Source organism: Silurus aristotelis, assembly GCF_946808225.1.
Source record: "Silurus aristotelis genome assembly, chromosome: 8".
Lineage (NCBI taxonomy): Eukaryota > Metazoa > Chordata > Actinopteri > Siluriformes > Siluridae > Silurus > Silurus aristotelis.
The window spans coordinates 25,045,390-25,071,389 of record NC_139581.1 but is presented as its reverse complement, the minus strand read 5'-3'; the positions used below and the strand labels follow the sequence as shown (position 1 = coordinate 25,071,389).

At 39.8% G+C, this 26,000-nt stretch overlaps 1 protein-coding gene and 1 long non-coding RNA gene across 2 annotated transcripts in view; one reads left to right on the top strand and one right to left on the bottom strand.

Annotated features, from left to right (window-relative positions):
• Positions 1 to 26,000, top strand: part of LOC310730166 — a 102,825-nt gene that overhangs the window by 31,679 nt on the left and 45,146 nt on the right. The window lies entirely within an intron of this gene.
• Positions 1 to 26,000, bottom strand: part of nxn (nucleoredoxin) — an 83,489-nt gene that overhangs the window by 19,718 nt on the left and 37,771 nt on the right. The window contains exon 2 of the mRNA XM_083548933.1: positions 5,832 to 5,949. Within this exon, the coding sequence (XP_083405059.1) occupies positions 5,832 to 5,949 (118 nt within the window). The remainder of the gene's footprint in view (positions 1 to 5,831; positions 5,950 to 26,000) is intronic.

Sequence of the window (26,000 nt, the reverse complement as noted above, 5' to 3'; positions counted from 1 at the left end):
AAAAGTACTTTTTCCTCACAAAACAAACTCATTTTGTATTTTAGTATATACATAGTTTGTGGACACTTAATCCTAATATTTGTAAGTGTTTTATTTTTTTTTATTCCACATTTAGTCCCATTTGCTTTTCATATAACCTCCACTCTTCTTGAAGATGTTCCACTAGATTTTGAATTGTGCTTGTGGGGATTTGTGCTCATTCAGCCCACAAGAGTTTAGTAAACTAAAGCATCAGGTACTCATGTAGGTTAGGTGAGGAGTCCTGAGGTGCAGTCAGTGTTCCACTTCATCCCAAAGATGTTAGCAGGCCACTCAAGATCTTCCCTCCAGCCCATGTTAACCATATCTTCACGGACTGGCTTTGTACACATGGTTTAAGTGAAGGCAAAATTTAATGCTACTGTGTCCAAAAACATTCTGTACAACTGTGTGCCTCCAGCTTTGTGGTAACAGTTTGAGAGAAGAACCACATATGGCAATAAAGTTAGGTGTCCCAATACTTTTGTCCCTATAGTGTAGTATTAGTAGGTGAATATGTTCATGGTATTGCACAATCCACACAATAATCTCACTCAGAAATAAAGCTTTCTGACACAGAAAAGTCTTCAGGACTCCATATGTGTCAACAGAAACTCGCGTTAGATTCCCGACATTTCTTCTATATATTTCAGATATAACGCTAAAGAACACTGTTGTGAAATAAAAGCGTCAAACGAACTGGAAACTTATTGGACAATTGTTTATTTGTAATTGTGACATGCGACACCAATTTTCTGCGTTTTAATCTGTACATTACACAGGACTGAATTTGATTCTCTGAACCAAATTACATATTTACAGCAGTGAATCATTTTAGCTTTTCTTATACCAGTTACAGCATGAATACATTCTCTCTCTATCACTCTCTCTCTCACTCACACACACACACACACACACACACACACACACACACACACACACACACACACACACACACACACACACACACACACACACACACCATAGGCAATTGCCTGGGGGCATGTAAGCTTGGAAGCCAAGAGTCTGGTAGTCTGTGTCACTCAACATGACTACAGCGTACTTTCAAACGCTTTTCCTCTCACTTTGACTGACAAACGACCAACCTCAGATCATTGTTTTTACATGACGGGTTGAAGAAGAATGAAAACGCTGTATAACAACAACAGACCTGTAACCTGGAAACAAAATGTTTTACCAGCATGGCTCAGTGGGGAGAAAAGTAAATGCTGCATTGGTAACACAGACATAGTCATCAGACTACACCTGCACCATTCAACTCATTGTTTCTTTAACAGTGGTGGAGAAGGTACACCATCCTGCACTTGAGTAAAAGTACTAATCCGCTTCTTGTATTATACTCTAGTCAAACAATTTCAACTCGAGCAAAAGTACAAAAGCACTCATGTTTGAATGGACCGAACTATAAGAAGCAATCTAAAAAATCTACCAATAATCGGTGCCATTCAGTGTTTTATTCTCCTGCACATCATTGCTTAGTAAAGAGAGAGTTTTCTATTAAAAGAACTATGGGATTATGCCTGTGGTCTCAAGAATGTAGCTCTTAAATAAACCTAGTTTATGTATTCACTTCAACGTCGTGAGGAACGGCCTGGTTTTCTGAAACAAAATCGTTGCAAGTTTCCAGACATGGAAATTCTTTGAAAAAGGGTGCCTTGAATGTACTCAATTGCATTTATAAAGTAAAATAGTATTTAGATAGTGTATGGTATCCATTGATCGGTAGAAGGAGAGTCTGAAGCTAAAACTAGAGCTTCAAAACCACTGCCAGTTTGATGACAAACAGGCTTGAGAAATATTTGTATGACTGTATGGGAACATAACATAAATTGATCCTGGCATTCGGCCAAAAATGATAAACAAACTTTAAATGTTTTGCACCAAAATGACATGGAAACAGTTTATGAACTTTTTTTTTATTAAGTGTTCATTAATCTTGGCTAGAAGCATGTGATCTGGTTTAGGAACCAGTTTAACAAACACAAAACAGACCTGTAAATCTGTCTGCCAAACGACGTCTAAAAGCCACCTCATACCGGGAATCACACTTTGTTTACTCTATGGCTCGTCGCTACCCAACAGCTTTGATCAGGGGAGGTTGTAGCTGATCAGAGGGTTAAGAGTTTAAATCCCAGGACCACCAAATGTCAAATATAAATATAAATCAGACATAAGCCTAATCACTTCAGTTTGTTATCAGACTCGATTTCCGATTAAACAACCGATTAACAAACATTTCATTAAACTAAATTTATAGCCAAAATAATATAGGAAAAACCCAATCAGCTTTTCACAAGCAAACACACATATACCATATAGATAAAAGTTTGCACTTGCTTTTGAACATGGAAGGATGTTCCACTAGATTTTGGAGGGTGATTGTGGAGATTCATTTATCCACAAGAGCATTAGTAAAGTCAGGTAGTGATGTAGGTGAGCTGAGGAGGCCTGGGGGTGCAGCCAGCGTTCCAATTCATCCCAAAGGTGTTCGATTGGGTCAGAGCCTTATATCAGGCCACTCAAGATCTTCCACTCCAGCCCATGAGAACCATATCATCAAGGAGCTTGCTTTGTGCACGGGGCATTGTCATGCTGGAACATGTTTGGGTCTTCAGGTTCAAGTGAATTGAAATTTCATGCTACCATAAATGCCAGTAGTTTTTCCAAGGCTGCCTCAGCCGACTTGCCTTCCTAGTGCATAATGGCGCCATATATACACATACACATGAGGTAACAGAATTCTTAAGAACAGACCCTTCTTCCATTGCTCCATGGTCCAGTTCTGATGCACACATGCCCTTTGTAGGAGCTTTTGGTGGTAAATAGGAGTCAGCATGGACAATCTCACCAATCTGCAGCTACACACAGCTCAATATTTAGCAAGCTGTGAATGCACTAGGGATGCGCATCTTCATAACTGAGTCGAATGTGATTCGCATCTCGATTCAAAACCAACGGTACGACAAGTTAAAGACGCATATGAAACAGCTACCGCGATGTGAATCAGCCCTATTACGATGCAGTACAATCCAATGTTGATTCGATTCAACACAATGTGTCTAATGCAATAACAAAATATGATGTTTTGCAATTTAACATGGTACAGACAGTTTGCTTTTATTTCTGTGCTTTAGACAGACAACAATTCATACATTTACTTAAGTGCCTTCTGAATTCTAACGCATGGCCCTTTCACAAACAGGCCTTTGTAGTGCAAAAAAAAGAAGAAAAACAAATTTACTTTTCCTGTTCTGTTTTTAAAAAGATGCAGCTCTACCTCTGCCATGTTAATCTATATTCTATGTGAGTCTCAGGAAACACGTCATATTCACGTAGCAGCAGTGGTGCTGAGAGAACGAGCTCGAGAACAGTTTAGCGAGGAGAAATTAGTTTACATATAAATTACTGGTCAAAAATGACTGGTTTCTTTCTAAATAATAAAAGTATAGCACAGCTACTGTCAATTACATATAATTAAATAGATGCAAATATGGTAAAAACGATGCATCGCAATACAAATGCCAACTTTTTTAAATCGATGCATCATATTGTTAACTTTTACGCCGAGGCACAAATGTGTGAATCAGTGAATCTTACATTCCCAGAATGCACTGTGTGGAACACTGTGTTCATTAAAGATTTGTGCTACACTTGTTCTTGTGGAATTGGTCCAGACGGGTTACCCTACGCTTCCCATATTCATCAGAGAGACTTGGCCTCCTATTACCCTATTTCAGGTTTACCGCTTGTCTTTTCTTGGACTATTCCTGGCAGTAAACACTGCATACCCGGGACACCCCAGGCATACAGAGAGACCATCGAGAGCGTCCTGCCTGGTTTGGGAACTGCACCGTCTCGGATTGCAAAACCCTACAGAGGATTGCGAGGACAACTGAGATGATCATTGGAGTCTCTGAACCACACGATGCAGCCGCAAATCCAACAGCATTGTGGACGACCCCACACACATTCTCCACTCTCCTACCATCAGAAAAGAGGTTCTGAAGCATTCGGGCCTCACATCAAGACTATGCAACAGATTTTTCCTCTCAAGCCATCAGGCTCCTCAACAAACAGAACTAAACTGTACAAAAACACACACACACACACACACACACACACAACTGTGTGTTACTAAACTGCACAACCTGAACTCAACACACACTCATCACTCATCTCAATCCACTCCACCACCCATATTATATTATAATTATATTATACTGTTTATAATAAATGCTTCTTGACTTGACCCTATAAAACTTGCAAGAAGCTTTCAGAAATGCTCTCATTGAATCTAGCCATCACAACTGTCAAAGCTTAAATCCTCACGCATGCCCATTTTTTCTGCTTCCAACACATCAACTTTGAGATCTGACTGTGCCTGAAACATCCCACCCTTTTACCAGTGTAACCAGATAGTCAGTGTTCTTCACTGCACCTGTCAGTGGTTCCAAACTGATGGGTGATCTGTGTATTTGTACATGCCATCAACAGGTGACCTTTAGACCAGTTAGAGCATGAGAAAACACACAAAAACACACACACACAAAAACACACACACACAAAAACACACACACACAAAAACACACACACACACACACACACACACACACACACACACAAAACCCTATAATTAATTTGGACTGAGTTCCAGACAAGCCAACACTTACATTATGTGCACTCAGACAAATATGCACCAGACTTTCTCTTTTTTTCCCCTACCACCACCCAGCTACTGCTCACACACACACACACACACACACACCTAGAAAAAGCGGGAGCTTTTGAGAAAGCTCCTCATCTCTGCTCCTCTGAATGGAAGAGCACTAATGAGCAGAACGGATAATTCGGCATGGCTACTGCCAGAGTTGGGGTTCATTAGGCCGGGCAGGAATCTGTCATTGTGCTCATGGGAAAGCAGTTTCCTTTTGCTGAGGGAATTTCACACATGCCACTGTGCTTCTTCATGTGCCATATGACAAACGAGGCGCTCTCTGTGCTGTGCACGAAGGGGGTCTGGGTGCCATTTAAGTGCAGGGTGTCAAAATTATTGATAGGGCAAGACAAGAGGAGAGTCACTTCTAGACGTCTACATCAGTCTGAGCACAAGGCTTTGAGGTTTAATATGCAGAGGAGATAAAGTTATTTTTTGTTTTAATGAGGAATCCATCATAGCTATGGTTTCTCGATTCCTAAGCGTGCACGTGTGTGTCTGTGTATCGGGTTTGTGCATTTGAGTAGGGTGGTGACAGGATGAAGAAGAAAAAAAGACATTTATACAGTCCTGCATAAATTATAAAGAATGAACACAAATCTTCACAAGCACACTCCAAAATCTAGCGTAACATCTTCCCTGAAGAGTGGAAACTATTATAATTAATAGTTATAATTATATATTATATTATAATCCCAAATGGTGACAAAATATGGAATGGGATGCTCAAAAAGCACAAATACTATGGCTAGGTGTCCACAAACATTTCTCTTTATTCATTCATTCATTTTCTTCCGCTTATCCGTAATTCGGGTCGCGGGGGCAGCAGTCTAAGCAGGCCCCCGCCTTCGACTGCTGCCCAATCCTCACAGCACCGTCCCTTACGGTCCCTCCTGCAGGTGGTGAGCCCACGGGAAGGCGGCCCCACGTCACTCCGACGTCACGGACCTTGATATTTCCCTCGTAAGGGACCCATTTTGTTTATTTCTCTTTAGTAATACTTTAATACTATAGCAGTGAAATAAATAATGTCATGCATATGTATATGTGTGTGTGTGTGTGTGTGTGTGTGTCTCACCTTTAGGGTCATCTTTCACCACAAGTAAACCGTTGCGACAGACCACCTTCCCTGTTGTTGCATCCACAAACACTAGTGAGGGGATACTGGTCACCTTGTACTTGTTCCACAGCTTCATCTGTACCCACAGAGAAATAAAGGGAAAAAAAAAGAGGTAGACATGAAAATAAGTGTGTTCTAGAAAACCTATGCATAACAGCAAAGTGAGACATGAAGCAAATTTGCGACAGTTATACAAACCCTGAATTCATGATTATATTTATTACACTAACTAAGATCCCCTGGTGGTCTAGTGGTTAGGATGCCGCGCTCTCACCGCTGCGGCCCGGGTTCGATCCCCGGTCAGGGAACCAACCTTAGCCACTCTTAGTGCCGGTCCCAAGCCCCGGATAAATGGGGAGGGTTGCGTTAGGAAGGGCATCCAGCGTAAAAACATGTGCCAAATCAAACATGCGAATGATCCGCTGTGGCGACCCCTAATGGGAGAAGCCGAAAGAAAAGTTATTTATTACACTAACTATAAATTATATATACTAAAAAAAGTATATAATTTAAGCAGTTAACCAATATGTATTATAACCACAGTGAGACGTTTCACTGTGTCCTCTCCTCAGGGTTCTCCATGTCCTAAGTTTCATCATCAGCGTTCATGGGAAATAATAATTTTCAGGACCATAACTTTTGCTTTTAAGGAAACTTGCCGATTTTAGATTGAAAGCAAGCTTTCACAGATATAAAACATTGTGGCCCAGCTAGGCCTCATGCTAAGGCCTCAAGAGCAAAGAAACGTCATACTGTGTCCAAAATGTAACTTCCTTATCTCTTACAAATCGCTGCAAGTATGTGAGGATTCAGCATAACCACCCTCCCACTCTGCAATATTGCATAAACAATTGCCCCTAATACAACATTCCCAAATGTTCTCTTCCTCTTATACTACAGCAATTTACAAAACACATTATACACATTAATAATCTATTTGTAGTTACATCCAATCTGCAAATCAAGCCAGATTCTATCACTTACCTTTTAGTAGCTATAAACAGCTTTTTGTACCCTCAACAATTTTATGCTCTCTCCGAGCTAATAACACTAAATTTGTCACAAAGAAAATCAGAGATTGGAGACTCCTTCCACAAGAACAATTCACCTGAATGATTTTTTTTTTAAACGTGAAAACGGGTGTAACGTGCCTGATTCGTATGGGAATGCAATCCTTTTACAAACACTCATAGATCTCCAGTGTGAATTCTCCCAATTCTCCCAGTCTGAATTCTGACACAAGCATTTCTACAGTGGCAACAGAAGAGCTCATGAACCTCTTTATGGTCTGGAGCCCAGATTGTCAAAGTTGTGCCACTGAGTCAGTGCCTGCACTATCCATGTGTTGTATTGACAACTATAGTGTTTGGTGTATGTGTATGTATATACATTAGGGGTATTACGGTACACATATTCGTACCGAACAGTATCGGTTTGGTACAGATTTGAACGTGCGGAACATATTTAAAATCTGAGTTTCCTCAGAAACGTATTAAGTGGCGGACCACAAGTTTGTTTAGTCTCCGCCTCATACTTTAAGTACATCTTTTAAATGGTTATTAAACTTAAGCGCATTGTCATAGTAAAAAAGAATAATAAGTATAATAATAATAATATAATAATAATAAGAGTGGACGCACGCAGGGCAGCGTGACCGGCACTAAAGAGCACTGCAGCTGGTCTTCACTAAGATTTTCAACCTGTCACTGGCAGGATTCACCTCACTGTCGGTCTACCACCTACACTGGACCCACACCAGTTTGCCTATCACACAAACAGGTCGACAGAGGATACAGTTTCCACGGCTCTTCATTCAGCCCTTACCCACCTGACTAAAAACAACACCTACATCAGTATGCTGTTTGTTGACTTTAATTCTGCATTCAATACAGTCCTCCCCACTGTAATGACCAGTGAGCTCAGTGACCCGGGTATCTGCACCTCCACATGCACATGGATTCTAGACTTTCTTACCTCAGTCTGTTAGTTTGGGCAAACAGGTATCCTCAACCCTCATTCTAAACATCGGCATCCCACAGGGCTGTGTTCTGAGCCCAGTACCCTTGTTTACCTATATCTGTGCTCTCTGCATAACTCAAGCATCTTCAGCAATGACGACGATTTCGAAGCCTGACAGCGACAACCGGCCCTCAACGCCATGAACCTGCCACCAACAACCTGACCCTCAACGCCATGAAGACGAAAGGGCTAATTGTGGACTTATGGAAATCTAACAGCAGGAGACACTTTCCAGTCTACATTAATAAAACTATGGTAGAAGGGTTTCCAGCTTAAGGTTCTTACAAGTTTAAATCTCTGAGGATCTTTGACACCAGAACAGTTAAGCTCTGGTTAGGAAGTTTTTACCACTGCATCATTAAGAGCATCCTGACCAACCAAATCACTGTATGGTACGGAGGCTCCACTGTGTGTGAACGTAAAGTCCTGCAAAAGGGTGATCATGTGTACTTGCTTATGATCTTTTGCACATTTTTCACTACTATAGCCTTTTTATTAATTTGCTAATTTATATACAGTCATGGCCAAAATTGTTGGCACCCCTGAGATTTTTCCAGAAAATCAAGTATTTCTCACAACAAAATATTGCATTAACACATGTTTTGCTATACACATGTTTATTCCATTTGTGTGTATTGGAACTAAACAAAAAAAGGGAGGGGAAAAAATCTAATTTGACAATGTCACACAAAAATCTAAAAATGGGCTGGACAACATTATTGGCACCCTTTCAAAATTGTGGATAAATAAGATTTTTTCAAGCATGTGATGCTCCTTTAAACTCACATGGGGCAAGTTACAGGTGTGGGCAATATAAAAAAGCACACCTGAAAGCAGATAAAAAAAGAGAGAAGTTCACTTAGTCTTTGCATTGTGTGTGCCACACTAAGCATGGACAACAGAAAGAGCAGAAGAGGACTGTGTAAGGACTTGAGAACCAAAATTGTGGAAAAACATCAACAATCTCAAGGTTACAAGTCCAACTCCAAAGATATAGATCTGCCCTTGTCCACAGTGCGCAACATTATCAAGAAGTTTGCAACCCATGGCACTGTAGCTAATCTCCCTGGGCGTGAACGGAAGAGAAAAATTGATGAAAGGTTGCAACGCAGGATAGTCCGGATGGTGGATAAGCAGCCACAAACAAGTTCAAGCTGTCCTGCAGGCTCAGGAAGCATCAGTGTCAGCGCGAACTATCCGTCGACATTTAAATGAAATGAAATGCTATGGCAGGAGACCCAGGAGGACCCCACTGCTGACCCCGAGGCATAAAAAAGCAAGACTACAGTTTGCCAAAATGTAGTTGAGTAAGCCAAAATCCTTCTGGGAAAACATCTTGTGGACAGATGAGACCAAGATAGAGCTTTTTGGTAAAGCACATCATTCTACTGTTTACCGAAAACAGAATGAGGCCTACAAAGAAAAGAACACAGTACCTAAAGTCAAATATAGTGCATGTTTTGGGGTTGTTTTGCTGCCTCTGGCACTGGGTGCCTTAAGTGTGTGCAAGGCATCATGAAATCTGAGGATTACCAAAGGATTTTGGGGCGCAGTGTAGCGCCCAGTGTCAGAAAGCTGTTTTTGCGTCCGAGTTCTTGGGTCTTCCAGCAGGACAATGACCCCAAACATACTTCAAAAAGCACCCAGAATTGGATGGCAACAAAGTGCTGGAGAGTTCTGAAGTGGCCAGCAATAAGTCCAGATCTAAATCCCATTGTACACCTGTGGAGAGATCTTAAAATTGCTGTTGGGAAAAGGCACCCTTCCAATATGAGATCTGGAGCAGTCTGCAAAGAAAGAGTGGTCCAAAATTCTGGGTGAGAGGTGTAAGAAACTTAGTGATGGTTATAGGAAGCGACTGAATTCAGTTATTTTTTCCAAAGGGTGTGCAACCAATTATTAAGTTAAGGGTGCCAATAATTTTGTCCAGCCCATTTTTGGAGTTTTGTGTGACATCATGTCAAATTAGCTTTTTTTCCCCTCCCATTTTTTGTTTTGTTCCAATACACACAAAGGGAATAAATGTGTATAGCAAAACGTGTTAACGCAATAATTTTCTGTGAGAAATACTTGATTTTCTGGAAATATTTCAGGGGTGGCAATTTTTATATATATATATATATATATATATATATATATATATATATATATATATATATATATATATATATATATATATATAATTTTTGTATTTTTATATTTTTTTTAACTTGCTGTACATATACTTACAGATTCATCTTGTCAATTGCTAATATTTGCACAACTGGTTGATGATAAACTGCATTTCGTTGCTGTGTACCTGTATTGTGCAATGGCAATTTGCTGTATCTATCTATAAAAAAAAAAATAATAATAAAAATAAGTAGAACAATTAAGTACAACATATAAAAAAAAAAGTTATTATTAAATGTAACACACACTTACATAATAGGGTCTAATAAATAAATAGGGTCTAATAAATGAATAAATAATAAATCAACTATTTAATTCAATCTTTCAATTATTTTTATATATTTATTTATTAATAAATTAAATATTATATATATTATATATATATATATATATATATATATATTTATTTTAATTTTTTATTTTAATGATTTAAAATTTTAGCAAAACAATTTAGAGTACGGTACTGTAAAAATGATAGTATATATGTGTGTGGCAGGGAGAACATGGACGAGAGGCAGTTCCCGAATGGAGGGCAAAGCATACACACGTTTGCCTGCTGCGCAAAATGTAAAACATTTATACAACAAATGTAAGAACAAAATAATGGTAGATTTAACTATCTTAACTCACATCTGTGTCTATACAGGTGCTGTCTGACTTACATTAGATATGCGTTCCCATGACCCCATTTTAACTTGGAAATATCATAAGTCGAGACATGGCCTAGCCTACACAAAAGTCTTAAAGAATGGTGATCAGTATGGGGTAGTATATGGTAATTTGTTAATAATATAACAAATGGCAATGCATAATATTTAGCAAAACAGAGCATTTTACAATATCAATGTATAAAATATACAGTATATAGATTAAAGGGTACGCGACTGAAGGCCGGAGCTGGACAAATGATCGGTAAGAATCACACCTGTAGTTGATGAAACTAACTAATTGAGCTATTTTATGAGTTGTTTAGTAGCTCCTAGTTCTATAACCACAAATGACTGTAAAAGACTGTCGCCATGGCTGCTAATCAGGGATAAATACACACCATTCAACTTAACTGTTAAATTCTGTAAAGCTGCTTTGAGACAATGTCTGTTGTGAAAAGCGCTATATAAATAAACTGGACTTGACTTAATTAGTGCACTCTGTATCAGGTTGTAGGACCCGGGATGTAGGACCCATATATATATATATATATATATATATATATATATATATATATATATATATATATATATATATATATATATATATATATATGGTGGTGGTGGTGGTTCATGAAAAGGCAGGAATCAGACAGCTACAGAGCCACTTCAGCTTTACAATCAGACATCTGAGGTAACGTGAGGTGGAAACCTTCGCCTGGCTGCCATCCTGCTTCACAAAGCCGATAAACAAGCTGAAAATCCACACAGCAAGGGGGGGAAAAGTAAAAAAAAAAAAAGTACAATAAAATAAAAGGAAAGAGAAACAAAACAAAAAAACCCTGAACTCACTCTGCACTACTTTTCTGTATGCGTGAAAGAACAAAACGTGATAAATAATTCAGTGGCGTACATGCGGAGAGCTGAAAGAGCTGAAGGATGAAGGGACGCTTGAAAAGAAGCTGACGGACGGATCGGGCCGTTTATTATTTATATGCGATAAAAGTGCGTTCTTTTTCTCTTCAGATACTCCCAAGAAAGTCGTCTTTGCGAAACAGAAGTGTACGTATGCTGTGTGTGTGTGTGTGTGTGTGTGTGTGTTTCCAAGAGGACAGACAGATCAGAGAGATTAGAAAAAATGGAGAGCGCTCCGGCGGATGCGCGAGAATTATTATTGAATGAAAAAACGCGATTTTGAAGGATTTTTGTTCCTTTGTACACCAAACCAAAATGACAAGCTTCTCCATCTTTTTTTCCAAGTGGTGCTCCGATTTCTGGTGTTTCAGATCACAGATTTGGTGGAAAACTTTGCATACTAAGCAAACTTACAAACAGGCCATAGCTAAATGCCTGAAAGTGCAGGATGACTATGCGTGATTATGAAAACAGGCAAGGAAGGACTGGAGCCGAGTTTCTCTCCAGAGTCAAGTCTGGAACATTAGAGGTTAGACGATGGCCAGAGCCTCCTCACGCTTTACATCAGCTCGGCCTGCTCTCATCTCTTTGTTGCACAATCGCACACTTTCGCTGTCTACACGCCTTTCACAGGAGCTTTCATTCAGGATGCTGCTGACTGGCACCTAAACTTCAGCTATGTTAATAGAGCGGGGAATTTGCAGGTGGAGGACGCACATGTGAGGCTTTGATTGTGTTGAGTTTCAGCCAGCCTCGGATTTGGCACAGACAGATGAGAAGTGAGCCAGTAAAAAATACACTCGAAGAAAAAAAAAAGTGACCGAGATCCTGATAGGACTGACAATGACAACTAAAGTCTAGGAAAAACGGATGACTGGAGTAGGAAAAGAAAAGTGCTGGAGTGAATTCAGCTCGTGCTCACTGCAAATTATTTACAGTGAGCTGAGTCCTGGCAAGTGTTCAGAGTGACACGGTACAGTTAATCATTCTCACCTGGACTCAGAGAGAGAGAGAGAGAGAGAGAGAGAGAGAGAGAGAGAGAGAGAGAGAGAGAGAGAGAGAGAGAGAGAGAGAGAGAGAGAGAGAGAGAGAGAGAGAGAGAGAGAGAGAGAGAGAGAGAGAGAAATAAATAAAGAGATTGAGACACAGAAATGGAGAGAGAGACACAGAGAAATATATATATATATATATATATATGGGCTGTCAATCGATTAAAACATTTAATCGTAATTAATTGCATGGTCATCATAAGTTAACTTGTGATTAATCGCAACTGAATCGCACATTTTTCATCTGTTCTCAATGTATCTTAAATGAGTTTCAGGTTTTTGATACTTTAAATCAACATGTGCATGGACAAATATGAATGCTTTATGCAAAAGTAATGCTTATTATCAGTGAAACCAGACTCAACATTGAGCATGAAGACAAAATATTCTTGTAAATGTTTTAAAGTAATTATGGTGTTTTCAATTACGTAAATCATCAGGACACTAAAAGGAACTTTTGCAATGTTTCTACACGGATGGTTTTAATTGCCGGATGTGTGCATTATGGGGATTTTGGTGCTGGTTTGAGATTTGGCGCATCAGTAAAAAAAATTAATTAAAAATGTTTTTCCGGTGGAGTTTTTTTTTTTATCTAAGAAAGGACGTCGTAGATAAATGTGTGTTGGATTTTTACATTTTGCCTCTTTTGTATTTATTTATTTATTTATTTATAAAATGGTAAAATAAAATGAGTGCCATTAAAAACACATAGCTAGAAAATTCAGACATCCCAATACTTTTGTCCATATATTATATTTAAATGTGAACTTTTATGTTAACTAATTATTAGATCTATATCACTTTTAATTCCTGAATTTTCATCTCCTTTACATCTACTTGTTTGTTTCCAGATATTGAGGTTCAGATGTAAAACCTTCAATTCAAGATACCAGTCGAAGACGCTATTCACTGCAGCCCAATTATAACCATATCTTTTATAAAAGGCAAGTTAAGATTCAATTGGTGTAACAAAATAAAATAAAATAAATCACAAACTCCTGTGCTGTGCTCCAGCACTTTAAAAAGTGTTGGATGCAGATCAGTGTTTACGACACAGCTGCATTCTGGGAAAACCCTGCAACATGACCATTACCTACAAAATGTGTCTGAATAAAGCTAGAGCAAAGCTGATTGGTGAGGAATGAAGTTGTCAATCCCTGGCAGCTTGTAGTGTGTAAGGCGTAACAGCTTTGCCAAAGCCTCCATGGTGCCTTCTGCTTTTTTTTTCTTTTTTTTTTTTTTTACAAGCTTGGCAGCTTTCTTTTACTCAAAACCCCCCCTTTTTTTCTCTTCCCTTCTCTTCCCCAACCTCAGCTTTCTGCACCTCCTAAATGGAAGCCTGTGCGTATACACAAACGAAATCAATAAGTCGACCACAATTTGCTCGAAATAACTCCAGCAACTGGCTTTACACAAGAGATGCACATCAGTTGTTAGCTGTGTTAGTGGACGCAGATAAAGACCGCATGGTCATTAAGTGTTTGCTGCTGTGGATTCGAGAGGATGACGTTTCCCCAGTCTTTCGAACAACGAGTTCACTTCCCGTTGTTCCTGCCTCGACTCTGCATGGGTCCTTTCAGCAAATATGGAGCAATCCTGGCTCAATGCCACAGCCACATTCAGGTCTCACAAAAACCATGTTACACTGCGCCGAACATTCTCTCTTCACACAAACCATTAGCATCGCTATTTTTAACCCCACCACAAAATATTTCAGCTTTACACAATTAACCTGCCAACACACAAGGCATGAAGGAGCGTCTTGGTCGCTCAGACCTCGAACTCCAGCTGTAACTGTGGTCCCCTTTTGCCTGAATTCCTCTGCATCATAATTAAGCTCCTGGCTCGGTTCCAGTCGCGTTTCCTTAACTGCTAATTGTTAAACTGCAAAAGAGAGAGAAAATATAAAAAAACCCTGAATGAACTCAAGTGCTCGTGTTCGGCCGCAGTTTACTGCCGTTGTGCACTTGAACAGATTGGTATGTTACTGGGCTTTATAAACTCGGTAATGCGTTCCACATTTTGAAGAACAGAGCACTGCTTTTTAGGATTGAAGAAGAAAAAAAAGGCCTACTGCTGTTTCAGTCAGATGTGAATTTTACCAGTTATGAGGCAGACAGAGAGGTGAAAGAGAAGCCCAACCACAGCACAACCCCTACTGCATGTACAGAACGAAGATCACAGCCATCTCTGTCATATAGTTAAAGCATGGTGTATCAAGAATTATGCCAAGTCATCAGTCTTAGACATTTGGTTATCTGTAATATCGGACTATCAATTTCTTTCTAGACTTTTTTTTTTTATGACAAGTCATATTGCACAGGAAACGGCAATAGTCTTTTTTTCCTCCCATGAAAGATCTCTGCATGTAGCTCTGGGACAAGTCATGGAGCTGTTTCCAGCACAAAATCAAGTTAACACAGATGCCATTTAAACATCGAGTGATTTCATGCGACTGAAATCACTCAATGTTTAAATGGCATCTGTGGCAGAGGCTTCGGGGTAACGTGCACAAATGATTTTTTTTAGCGCTTTTAATAATAGACAGAAATAAATGTATTAATTATTATTTATTTTTTTTAGTAAAACTACTTATTCTTACTATCCCCCCCCCCCACTTTTTTTGTAAACTCTGTATAGTTTTTATTCTATTGTTATCTCAGAGTTCCTTACGCTTATTTCCGTTTGTTATTTGACCATGTTTTATGCTTTGGCAATACGAATGTTCAGATTTGTCAAACTAATAAAGCAGGCTTTGAATCTTGAATCTAAATCGGTAATAAAAGAATGTAGGGGTGTAATGGTACACGTATTTGTACCAAAACGTTTCGGTACAGGGCTTTTGGTTCGAATGCAATCCGTTTTACGTGCGAAACATAAATAAAATCCGAGTTCCCTCATGAATGTATTAGGTTTGCAGACCGCAAGTTTGTTTCGTCTCTGCCTCGCACTTTGAGCACAGTGTCACTATTTTATACATTTTTTATTACTTTTTTTTTATTATTATTAATTTAAAAACATACACAACAATGCCAAGGACATAAAAAAAAATACTAGAGTTAGCGCAGTGTCGCTGTGGCCGTAAATAAGATTTGTAGTGCGACGAAATACGTTTTGTAGTGTTGTAAAAGTCATTAAGAGCGCATGCTCGTAATTACCGCCACGTCAGTTTTTACCACCTTCTAGAGATATGAATTCTTTTCATTTACCCAAATGAGGATGAGTTTCCCCCTTTTGAGTCTGGTTCCTCTCAAGGTTTCTTCATTACATCTAAGGGAGTTTTTCCTTGCCACGGTCTTGCTCATCAGGGATAAATACACAACATTCACCTTGACTGTTGATTTCTGTAAAGCTGCTTTGAGACAATGTCTGTTGTGAAAAGCGCTATAGAAATAAACTTGACTTGACTTTTGAGTTTTATGTCCAGCTTCAAGTATTTCTCTTAAAAGGAGAAAATCCTGACAATTTCTGCATATCGAGGGAGCAAATGAATGAAGGATGGAAAGAAGGAAGAATGAAGAATAAATACATTTGTTAAAGTATGAGAAGATAAAATAAGTTGAACAGTTAAGTAGAATATATCTTTAAAAAAAGAAATATTAAATATAAAACACACACACACACACACACACACACACACACACACACACACACACACACTTGTAAACACATCTGTATTACTCTAGTGGGGTCTAACAAATGTAAACTCTAATAAAAAATTATTATATTTATTACTTAATCATTTGAATTATTCTATATTTTTATATATTTTTTTTTTAAAACAATATCATAAAATATTTTATACATTAACTAAAAAGGCATTTTATTTTAAATTGTTAAAAAAAAATGTTGATGTTGCGTTAATAAATGAACGACGAGCAATTTTATGTTTTGCATTACTTCCCCCAAACTGCACCGAAATTAAACCAAACCGAGAAACGTACCGAACCGTGAATTTTATGTACCGTTACACCCCTAAAAGAATGTTTATGTTTGTTCCTTATAAGTGTAAGTCTGTCCCTAATGAGTGAGCCAGTGGCAATCTGTAGCAGGGTTAACCTCCCAGAGACGGCATGAGGAAGAAACCTTGAGAACAACCAGACTCAAAAGGAAACACATCCTCATCTGGGTGGCACCGAATGTCCATTCATTACAGTTTCATCATTGTTACACATGTATTCTGCATATCTGGAGCTGTATTTAAAAAAGGGTGAATCATGTTTCTCTGTAGACGCCTTTTTTCCCAGGCTCAAAACAAAAGAAGCGTCTCTCTCTCTCTCTTTCTCTCTCTCTCGCTCGTCTGTTTTTCCAAATCACACATGACTAGCCTTTGAAATAAGAGACAGTAATAACATGGCACATTAAACACCAAAAATATTCGTTCACCAGACCATTATACAGCCTCATCCACCGTGATATGGAGGTTAAATTGCTTTTGGATCGATGGCCCCGAATTCCACGAACACACACGTTCCTTTTACAAACCCTGCAGATCAGCTCATCATGCGCATTGTGAGATCTCATAGAATAATTGAGCAACGAATTAACTTTAGCGGGAAGAGCAGATGGTAAAGCATTAGCAGGATTAGAAGGAAAAAGAAGGGGGAAAAATAGTTATGCACATTTGTTGAACAAAAAAACAAAAAAACTAAAGGACAAGCATGAGACAGATCCACAGGCAGACACATGAAGGCGTGGTTTGGTGTGTTGTGATACAAGAAGCCATTCCCTGAAATAGAATTTAATCCCCAACTTATGCTCTCTGGCCCAGCGAGGGCATGAATTCATTTTCAAAAAGATGGCAGGTTATAAAAAAGGGGATTGTGCAATCCTGAAAAGCAGGGCTTTAAAATTATGCACAGCATTGTCTCGGACAAATCCCACTTGCCCCCTGGCTTTCAGGGACACAAGGTCAGAGGTCACTGCAGCAGGAGGTTCCGAGCCTCTGACTCCTAATTTACATAATACAAAGACAACATAGGAAGCTAAGACAATGGGCAAAGTGAATTTCCACACATATACAGAACAAATCAGATTTTTTAAAATCATGTTTGGATTAAAATGTATAAGCAGCAGTATGTATTAGAACGTATGCACTTAAAAAGCAGATAAAAACCGACACGGATCATCTCCGCCGTTATTATTATTATAGAGTCACATCCTGCGTTGGCAAGGAACAGCCGAGCATCTGTTAGCTGTGAAACTTAAGAGCGGTAATCTTCAATATGTAATCTCCTATTCTACTCTCTGGCTGTCAAGAAGCTTCCAGTGAAGAAGCAGCTTGTCTGCTCACCAGCCCCATCTGCACTCTGGCATCGTCCTCCCACATCAGCTCCACTCGGGTCCGGTAGCTCTTGGCGTGTGCCATCAGCAATTCAAATCACGCTGGCTCTTCCAGACAATCAGGCATCGCAATACTGCACGGAACGACTCGCTGGCGAAGACCCTTCGTACACATATGCTTCCATGGGTATCAAAGCTCTGAGAACAGAGACGGTCACTAAGACGCTGGGAAACGCAACTGAGAGTGAAACCGAATCTCAATGCTGGCACATGCCACCGGATACGAGAAGTAGGGATTACACATACAGAAGTAGTGTGAGAAAGTGTTGGGACACTGACTGGCTGAACATGAAATACAATTGGCATTGGATCTCAGACTGATCAGCTCTGGGAAAAAATCTGATGCTTGACCAGACATGCTTCCAGACACACTTGTAAATGCCCAGAATGTCCATAAGGCGTTTCTTCTTTCTTCTCAAAAAGAAAACTCCAAGGAAAAACTGAGAGCAGACCTGCTTGCCGATTGACTTGCTGGACGGCATATCTATATCTATATCTTTCCCCAGCAAGAGTGCAACTTTAATTGCAACTTGTTTAGCTGTTGATGCAAACACGAGACGCAATTGTCCTTGGCGAGATTGGCGGTTTGTGATGTCGCATGCCTACTAAGGCCTTTATTTAGCGAGGAGGCGGGGCCCGTGAAGTCACGTGACATCAGCACATTACCTGGAGGTTATCTAAAAGCGCAAAAGAGAAAGTTTATAATACTGTGGCGACACCCGCTATGTTGAAGGTGCTGCGATTTTCATTGCAAGTGACGAGGAAAGACAGGATCAGAAATGAGTTCATTAGAAGGACCACGCTGGTAGGACGATTATTAGAGACAAGGTACAAGAAAGGCGCGATTGAGATGGTCACATACAGAGGAGGGACATGGGGTATAATGGTCAAAGACTGCTGAGGATGGAGCCGCCAGGCAGGAGGAAAAGTCGAAGGCCGAGAAATGTGGTTAGGCCAAGGATTAATGGATGTTTTTAGGAGAAGACATGCAGATAGTGGTTTTGAAAGAGGCAGATGTACAAGACGGAGCGATTTGGGAATGGATGATCTGCTGTGGCGACCCCTAAAAAGAGCAGCCAGAAGAAGAAGAAAAAAGGACTACCCTTCTTTGTCTTCGGTCATTTATAAAAACTTGCATGGCTGGTAAGATCTATTCCTTTAGTTTGTAAAAGTTAATCTGAGGGCAATTAAAATAATAAATAAATAATGCATGTTTGACATTCCAGAGTTACTCATTCAAGAACAAAGGATGGAGCACTGTTTGTAGCAATGCTGCTGCCTCACAGCTTTCCCGATTTCCCAAGCTTGGGTTACTGTCTGTGTACAGATAAGTGGACTGGCAAATCCAAATTGCCCCTGGGTGTGAATAAGTAAATGGGCATGTGGATAGATGTGAGATTGGCCCCTCGCAGGATGTATTCCTTCCATGATGGCATCATCTTTGCTCCTGGGATATTGTGTAAACTAATACCTCAACTCTCATCCAGCAACAAGCTCTGTTCAAACGTATCTCGTCTCAGCATCTCAGCAGCGTTGGAACTTTCACAATATTTCCCACCCTGCCATAGTGGTCAATGGCTGCAGGGCTGTGACATACGATTCCACCTCAGAGAAAAAAGTACTTCATTTACTTTTTCCAATATTCTCAGAGGATCTGTGTGAATGGAGAAGCAACAAAATAGGATAATGTGTGTAATAGTAAAGAAAGAACAAGGAAATTATGAGGGAAAGTCAGCTGCACATAATATTTTAGATTACGAGCCTCAGGTAAATCAACTAGCCATCACTCAGTCATTTGAAGTTTCTTTTTACAGCCCCTGCAGGCCAAACATGTGACATCCATGTCACCTCGGAGTCCCCAGGAACCACACGATGACCAGTGTTATAAATCTCAGCCGACAGTTTTTTAGGGACCAGTAGAAGCAGAGACACACACGCACAGATCGACATTTTGAACCACCCTCCCCCCTTCCTATTTTGCCATTACAGTCCATTTACAGATAATGCACAGTCGTGCAGTTCCAAATGACGAGGACACATTTCTTCTATATTTAGATCAGAGCTGATTCTTTTATTGGACCGTGTGGCACTGAAGTCATGTGGGGACGTACTGTACCATTTCATTATGACACTCTATCCACGACCATTAAGTCTTTCCTCTTCTCCGCTTTCTCTCACTAAAACACACATCTGTTTTTTGGCTGCTGTGGGACACTAGTGGCAGTCCTACAAAACTCAACACTTACCCTCTTTTTCCTACCTTCCACACAAAGACACAGACAGACAGACATTCAGACAGACAGACAGACATTCAGACAGACAGACAGACAGACAGACATCTCTGCATTATGACTGGGGGTCCCAATGGCTACCATACCCCCCACTGATTATGTAAAATACTCATAAAATGACATCATGAGAACTTTCACATAATTTGAATGGAGTAAAAAAATTATATATATATATAAAATAGGTGTAACGGTACACAAAATTTACAATTTATTACGTACCTCGGTTTTTAAGTCAAAAACAGAAAATTGTTTGCCTTTGTTTTTATTAACGAGGTTGATTATTATTAATATGCTTGCTAGGTTTAATAAAAATCTAATATATACAAATAAAATAGACTAAATAAACTAATTCAACTAATCTTTTATTATATTGATTACATTGAAAAATCTATTGAATTGATGAAATAAAATGAAATAAATGGAAAAATTCAATTTAATCATTTATATTTCTTAGAGAACATTTAGGTAATATGGATGTGTATTGAAGTTTTTACTGTTCTACTTATTTCAGAACACTAACAAATGTCTTTATTCGCTCCCTCGATATGTGGAATTGGCAGGATTTTCTCCTCCTAAGAGAAATTCTTGAAGCTGTACATCAAACGGTGAAAAAAATCCATAGCTATGGACTGTCGTCGAAATGTTGGCGATGGCAGGAAGTGGCGCATGTGACAGTGACACTCTGCTCAAGTCCGAGGCGGAGACTAAAGAAACTTTCGGGACACCACTTAATACGTTCCTGAAGGAACTCGGATTTTAATTATGTTCCGCACGTAAAAAAGGATTGCATTTTTGCATTTGGTACAAGTGTGCACCGAACAGACAGCCCTGTACCGAAACAGAATACATGTGTGTGTGTGTGTGTGTGTGTGTGTGTGTGTGTGTGTGTGTGTGTGTGTGTGTGCACACGTACACCAAACACTATAGTTGTCAATACAACACATGGATAGTGCAGGCACAGTGGCACAGCTTTGACAATCTGACCTCCAGACCCTGAACTCCTGCGTGCTTTTCCTGAGCTCCTCTGCTGCCACTGTAGTGCTACTGTAGAAATGCTTGGGCAGAATTCAGTTGCTGTGCTTGGTGAGAAGGGATTGGTTGGAGGATACGTGCATGTATGTGTGTGGGTTTGAGTGTGTTTCTCTCTATGGACAGCTGTGGGGAATTTTCAGGGTCACGTTCCTGTTACTGTTGTGGCAGTGATGAGGTCGAAGGTCATTGAGTTTTAAACAAAAGCAGAGCCTGGCCTTGAAACATCACTCTGCTCACCTCTGACCAGTCTATGACCCCCAGAGTCCTCATTAAAAAACAAAAATAAAGGAGCCGGGTTAAATAAGACCGAGCACAACCACAGCCCTTTCGAAATGTCTCCAGTCCTGTAGGGGAGATGATCATAAATAGATTTCTATTCTTTCTGACTTGAATAAAGTGTTTAAAATAGGATTGTTTGAGGACCTAAAATGTCAAACAGCAAGCAGCATGGAAGAAGTGTCACGTCAAATGTACGACACACCATTTTGTTACTTTACGGGTATTTTTCATGTTTATGTGGCATCTTAATGTTTGAGATTAAAGCCACTACAACAATAATCATCATAACACACACATAGCTGCTGTTAGCAAACACACTGCCAAAAAGGATTCGCTTTCACATTAGCAACAATCTCAGTTATTTAGCTGAGGGTTAAGGGCCTTGCTCAAGGGCCCAGCAGTGGCAGCTTGGTGGTGCTGTGACTTGAACCAATGACCTTCCCTTCATCACATTCACTGAGCCACCACTTGTAGCTGTACATCATGTTGGAACGTCACAAAGACCTCACACCTCATGCAGACATTATGAAATCCTCTCTTATCCCCAAAACTCTTTAGTAGACCCCGACTTACTATAGAGATGCGCTCCGATGACCCGATCATAAATTTTAAATATCGAGACATGGCCTAGCCTTCCCAGGAGACTTAAAGAATTATCAGTATTTGGTAGTATACTGTAATTTGTTAATAATTTAATAAATACAGTAAATCATTTATCAAAACAGAGCAATTTACAGTACTGTACTGTATAAACTATACAGTGTACATGTATGTACAATGGATGTGTGGACGAGCGCTGGATCGGGAGTGGAGGGCGGAGCATATGCTCTACGTTTGTCTGCCGCCCAAACCTTTAAATATTTTTACAGTTTTGTCATAAAGGTATCGTCATCTTAAGATCAAAAAACATAAGTCGAACAATCGTAACACGGGGACCATTTGTATATGGTCATGCTGTACAATAACGGTTTCTTAGCTGCCATGTTCTTACACATTAAAACACTCATTTACATTCATTTCAATTTCTAGTTTTTGCAATAATGAACCAAATAAATGCTGATCATAAACATATTTGCAGATATAAACTGGTGACCAGAGTTTAGTCAATGCTGAGGGATTAATCATGTGCTGGAAGGTTTCCACTTTTAACATTTCTGCTGCCAAATTTTGTATTCACGACTGTATTTAATAAAAAAAAAATCTTATGTTGCTTTAGACAATATCCTTACCAATTCACAGTATACCTATACCAGGAACATGGAAAGTGAGGCAGGAATACACCCGGGATAAAAGGCCAGTGCGTCACGGTCCGACAAACCTACACTGTACTGTACATTTACATTTCTCTTTCTACAGTTCATTTCTCTTATGTTGTATTTTATTACATTTCTAAAACAATAGCAGTAACATGCTGTATATTTTCCAAAATGGCGCTAAATACAGCATTTATGTAAATTCGCTCTTATTCAGAGCTCTTATCTCATTCATACAACTGAGCAGTTATGGGGTTAAAGTCCTTGCTCAGGAGCCCAGGAATGGCAACTTGGTGTAGCTGGGATTTGAACTCATGACCTTCGGATCCAACGTCCAACAACTAAGCTTCCAATCAGTAAGACAGCAGCTTTCAACCACTACCACACCATCTTATTGTAAATAACAGTGCATTCTGGGATTACATTCTTTTCATAAAGTTCTAAAGTTCTCTCCCATTTTCAAGCTTTTAGGTCGATTCCTCTGGGTTTAATGTGATGATATGAACAGATGTTTGTACCTGTACTGCAGCCAAACTGGATTTGTCAGTAAAAATTATTTTCTGATAAAAAGGTCAAATTAATTGAAATGTAATACATACATTTTTGATGTAATAAAAAGGTTACAATCATTTGTGTTCAAAAGATAAACGCTGTGTGAACGTGTACAACAGGTTTGAAGCGTACGTGAGCCTCGGATAGCTTATCGGGCGTTAGCGTGTGTGTGACGCAGGGGAAATTAAAGACACTGTGAGAATATGGAGAAATCATTTCTCTTCTGAATGATTTTCCGTTTGTAATCATGGACTTTGGAGCTGGGAGAAGACACGTTTGTGAGATTACTCATGCACGATCCATACACAATAGGCCAATTTGTTCATGTTTCTACGGTTTCCGTGAACGGTTTGACATTGTAAACGATACAAAGCAACTCCCAACAAGTAACTTTAACATTTCTCATGATACCCCATATATAACCAAGTAACCATACAATACAGCATCCAAGCCACCGCACGGTATGGTTTTGAGATGTGGGAGGAAACCAGAGATCCTGGAGGAACCTCAGGCTCCACATAGACAGTAACCTGAGCTCAGGATTCTTAAGCTGCATTTTAAATATTACACTGTCCATGACTAAAAATAAACAAATGCTCACAAAGCATTTACTGTTCTATTAGGAAAAAAAAAAAAAATCAACCCCATAAAGTACAGAGCTGATGTGCTGAAGACTGCAAGCGAGTGAGAACACAAGTGGCTCTTACAGATACAGAGAGTCTGGAGGCGAAAAATGTGCTTCAAATCGTTCGCAGTCAAGTAGGTCCTAAACCTGTACATAGTAAACAGCAAGCCTCTGAAACTCGGCAGCATGGTAACGAAGAAAAGCGTGAGCGCCAGAGAGCGGAGACCATAAAATCCCGACAGTTCAGATGTTCACGAGAACACGGTGTGTTCCCTGTTCCTCTTAAATGTATTACACACAGCAGTGTTAAGTGTCAGGAACAACAGTACAGGAAAAAAAAAACAGCACAGGGATTGATGCATTCTGGGAGTTTAAACATTATATATATCAGTGTTTTTAATGAGTTGTTTATTTGCAGTTTATTCGTAGCGTTTTGAATTTCTCCGGTTTAACAACGAAGATAAAGATACAGATAAAAAAAATTCCTCCATAATGACCTGCAAATAAAAGAACGTAACACTGTTTAAAGTCGGCGCACTTCACAGCGCTGCGCTACACCGAGATGCGATCTCGCCAGCGGGAGTACACGAGAGCACACAGATGAGAGATGACCTTTTCAGAATCTGGAACACACTATTTTTTGGAACCCTCCCCAATAATATGAACTTAAAGCAGTCATATAGAATAATTACCTGCTGGCACAACACCTCACATGATGGGAGAAAATAGAGACATTAAAGCTTTACATTTACTGAGATTTAGCAGACGCCTGGATACAGTCTGGTGTCTGGAGAGTTTTACAGTTTTAGCTACCAATTTTACCCTCATTTGTTTCCAGTCAACTTCAAATGCATTTTTAATAGTCACACAGACGACGATATAAAAATTAAATCTAAATATTTATGTGCTACTCAGAGTAACAACCAAGTCAACCAGTGGTAAAAAAGTATTACCCAGAATGCACTCGGAGAACTGTGTCAATATGTAATGTATAAGAATATTAATCACTGGATGTAGGAGAAGATGATTTGCAGAAACCTCCTTCATAACCTGTCAGAAAAACTGGCACACAAAAGTAGGAGGAGTTACCAAACTCACACCATTGTGTCTGGAAAATAGAGCTCCATTTTATTATGCACGTCTCACTGTGTAAAAAGCAATTAAACCATAAAGCATGAATTATCTCAAGCTGAGTTTACATTAGACTCGAGAGCGTGTTGCAGGAGTGTGTGGCAGGGAAGTGCCGAAGAGGCTGATGGAGACGGTAGGCCAAGGCTTCTGTCAGGAAACTACGATTAATGTTTTCCATTGCTGGAGATAAATAAATCCCTAGAGAGGGCTAAAGGAAGAGAGAAAAAGCAGCAGCGTGGCTTACTGAAGCGAAAATGCACGTCAGATCACACAGTGGCCGCAGAGTGGTGCTCATAAATCTGCGATGAGGTGTCACGTTGCCAGTGCCTCTCACCACCTACGTTTATGTTGAATTGAAGTTTATAAGAGCAGGACAGTCCATGCTGAGTGAAAGAACACAGTGAGCCATTGAGCCGAAGCAGGCAGACAGGCAATAATACAGGCATAATGAAGGGGGGGGGGGGGGGAGTTTCAGAGACAAAAGCAGCATGCAGGGAAAGAGTCGAGTCTGGAATGCACTGTGGGTTCACTGCTAAATAAGCAGCGTGGAGAGGCCGAGACACAAAAGACGCCACTATCTGGCCTCTCGGGGTGCAGTGGCTCCGGCCACATACTGCCACGGAGAATGAAGGGACGATGAAGTGCTGGAGCACACGTCTGGCAATAAAAAGCTGAATGAAAACGTGTGTGTTAATGAGAACCATGGTGAGCCAGAGCTGTATCATTTACAATATGCAGAAAGAAAGATGTAAACATACGTAGAGGGAGGTATCTGGAACATCCTTTTGTGTATTTAAACTGCACAACTCGGCCGTTTCG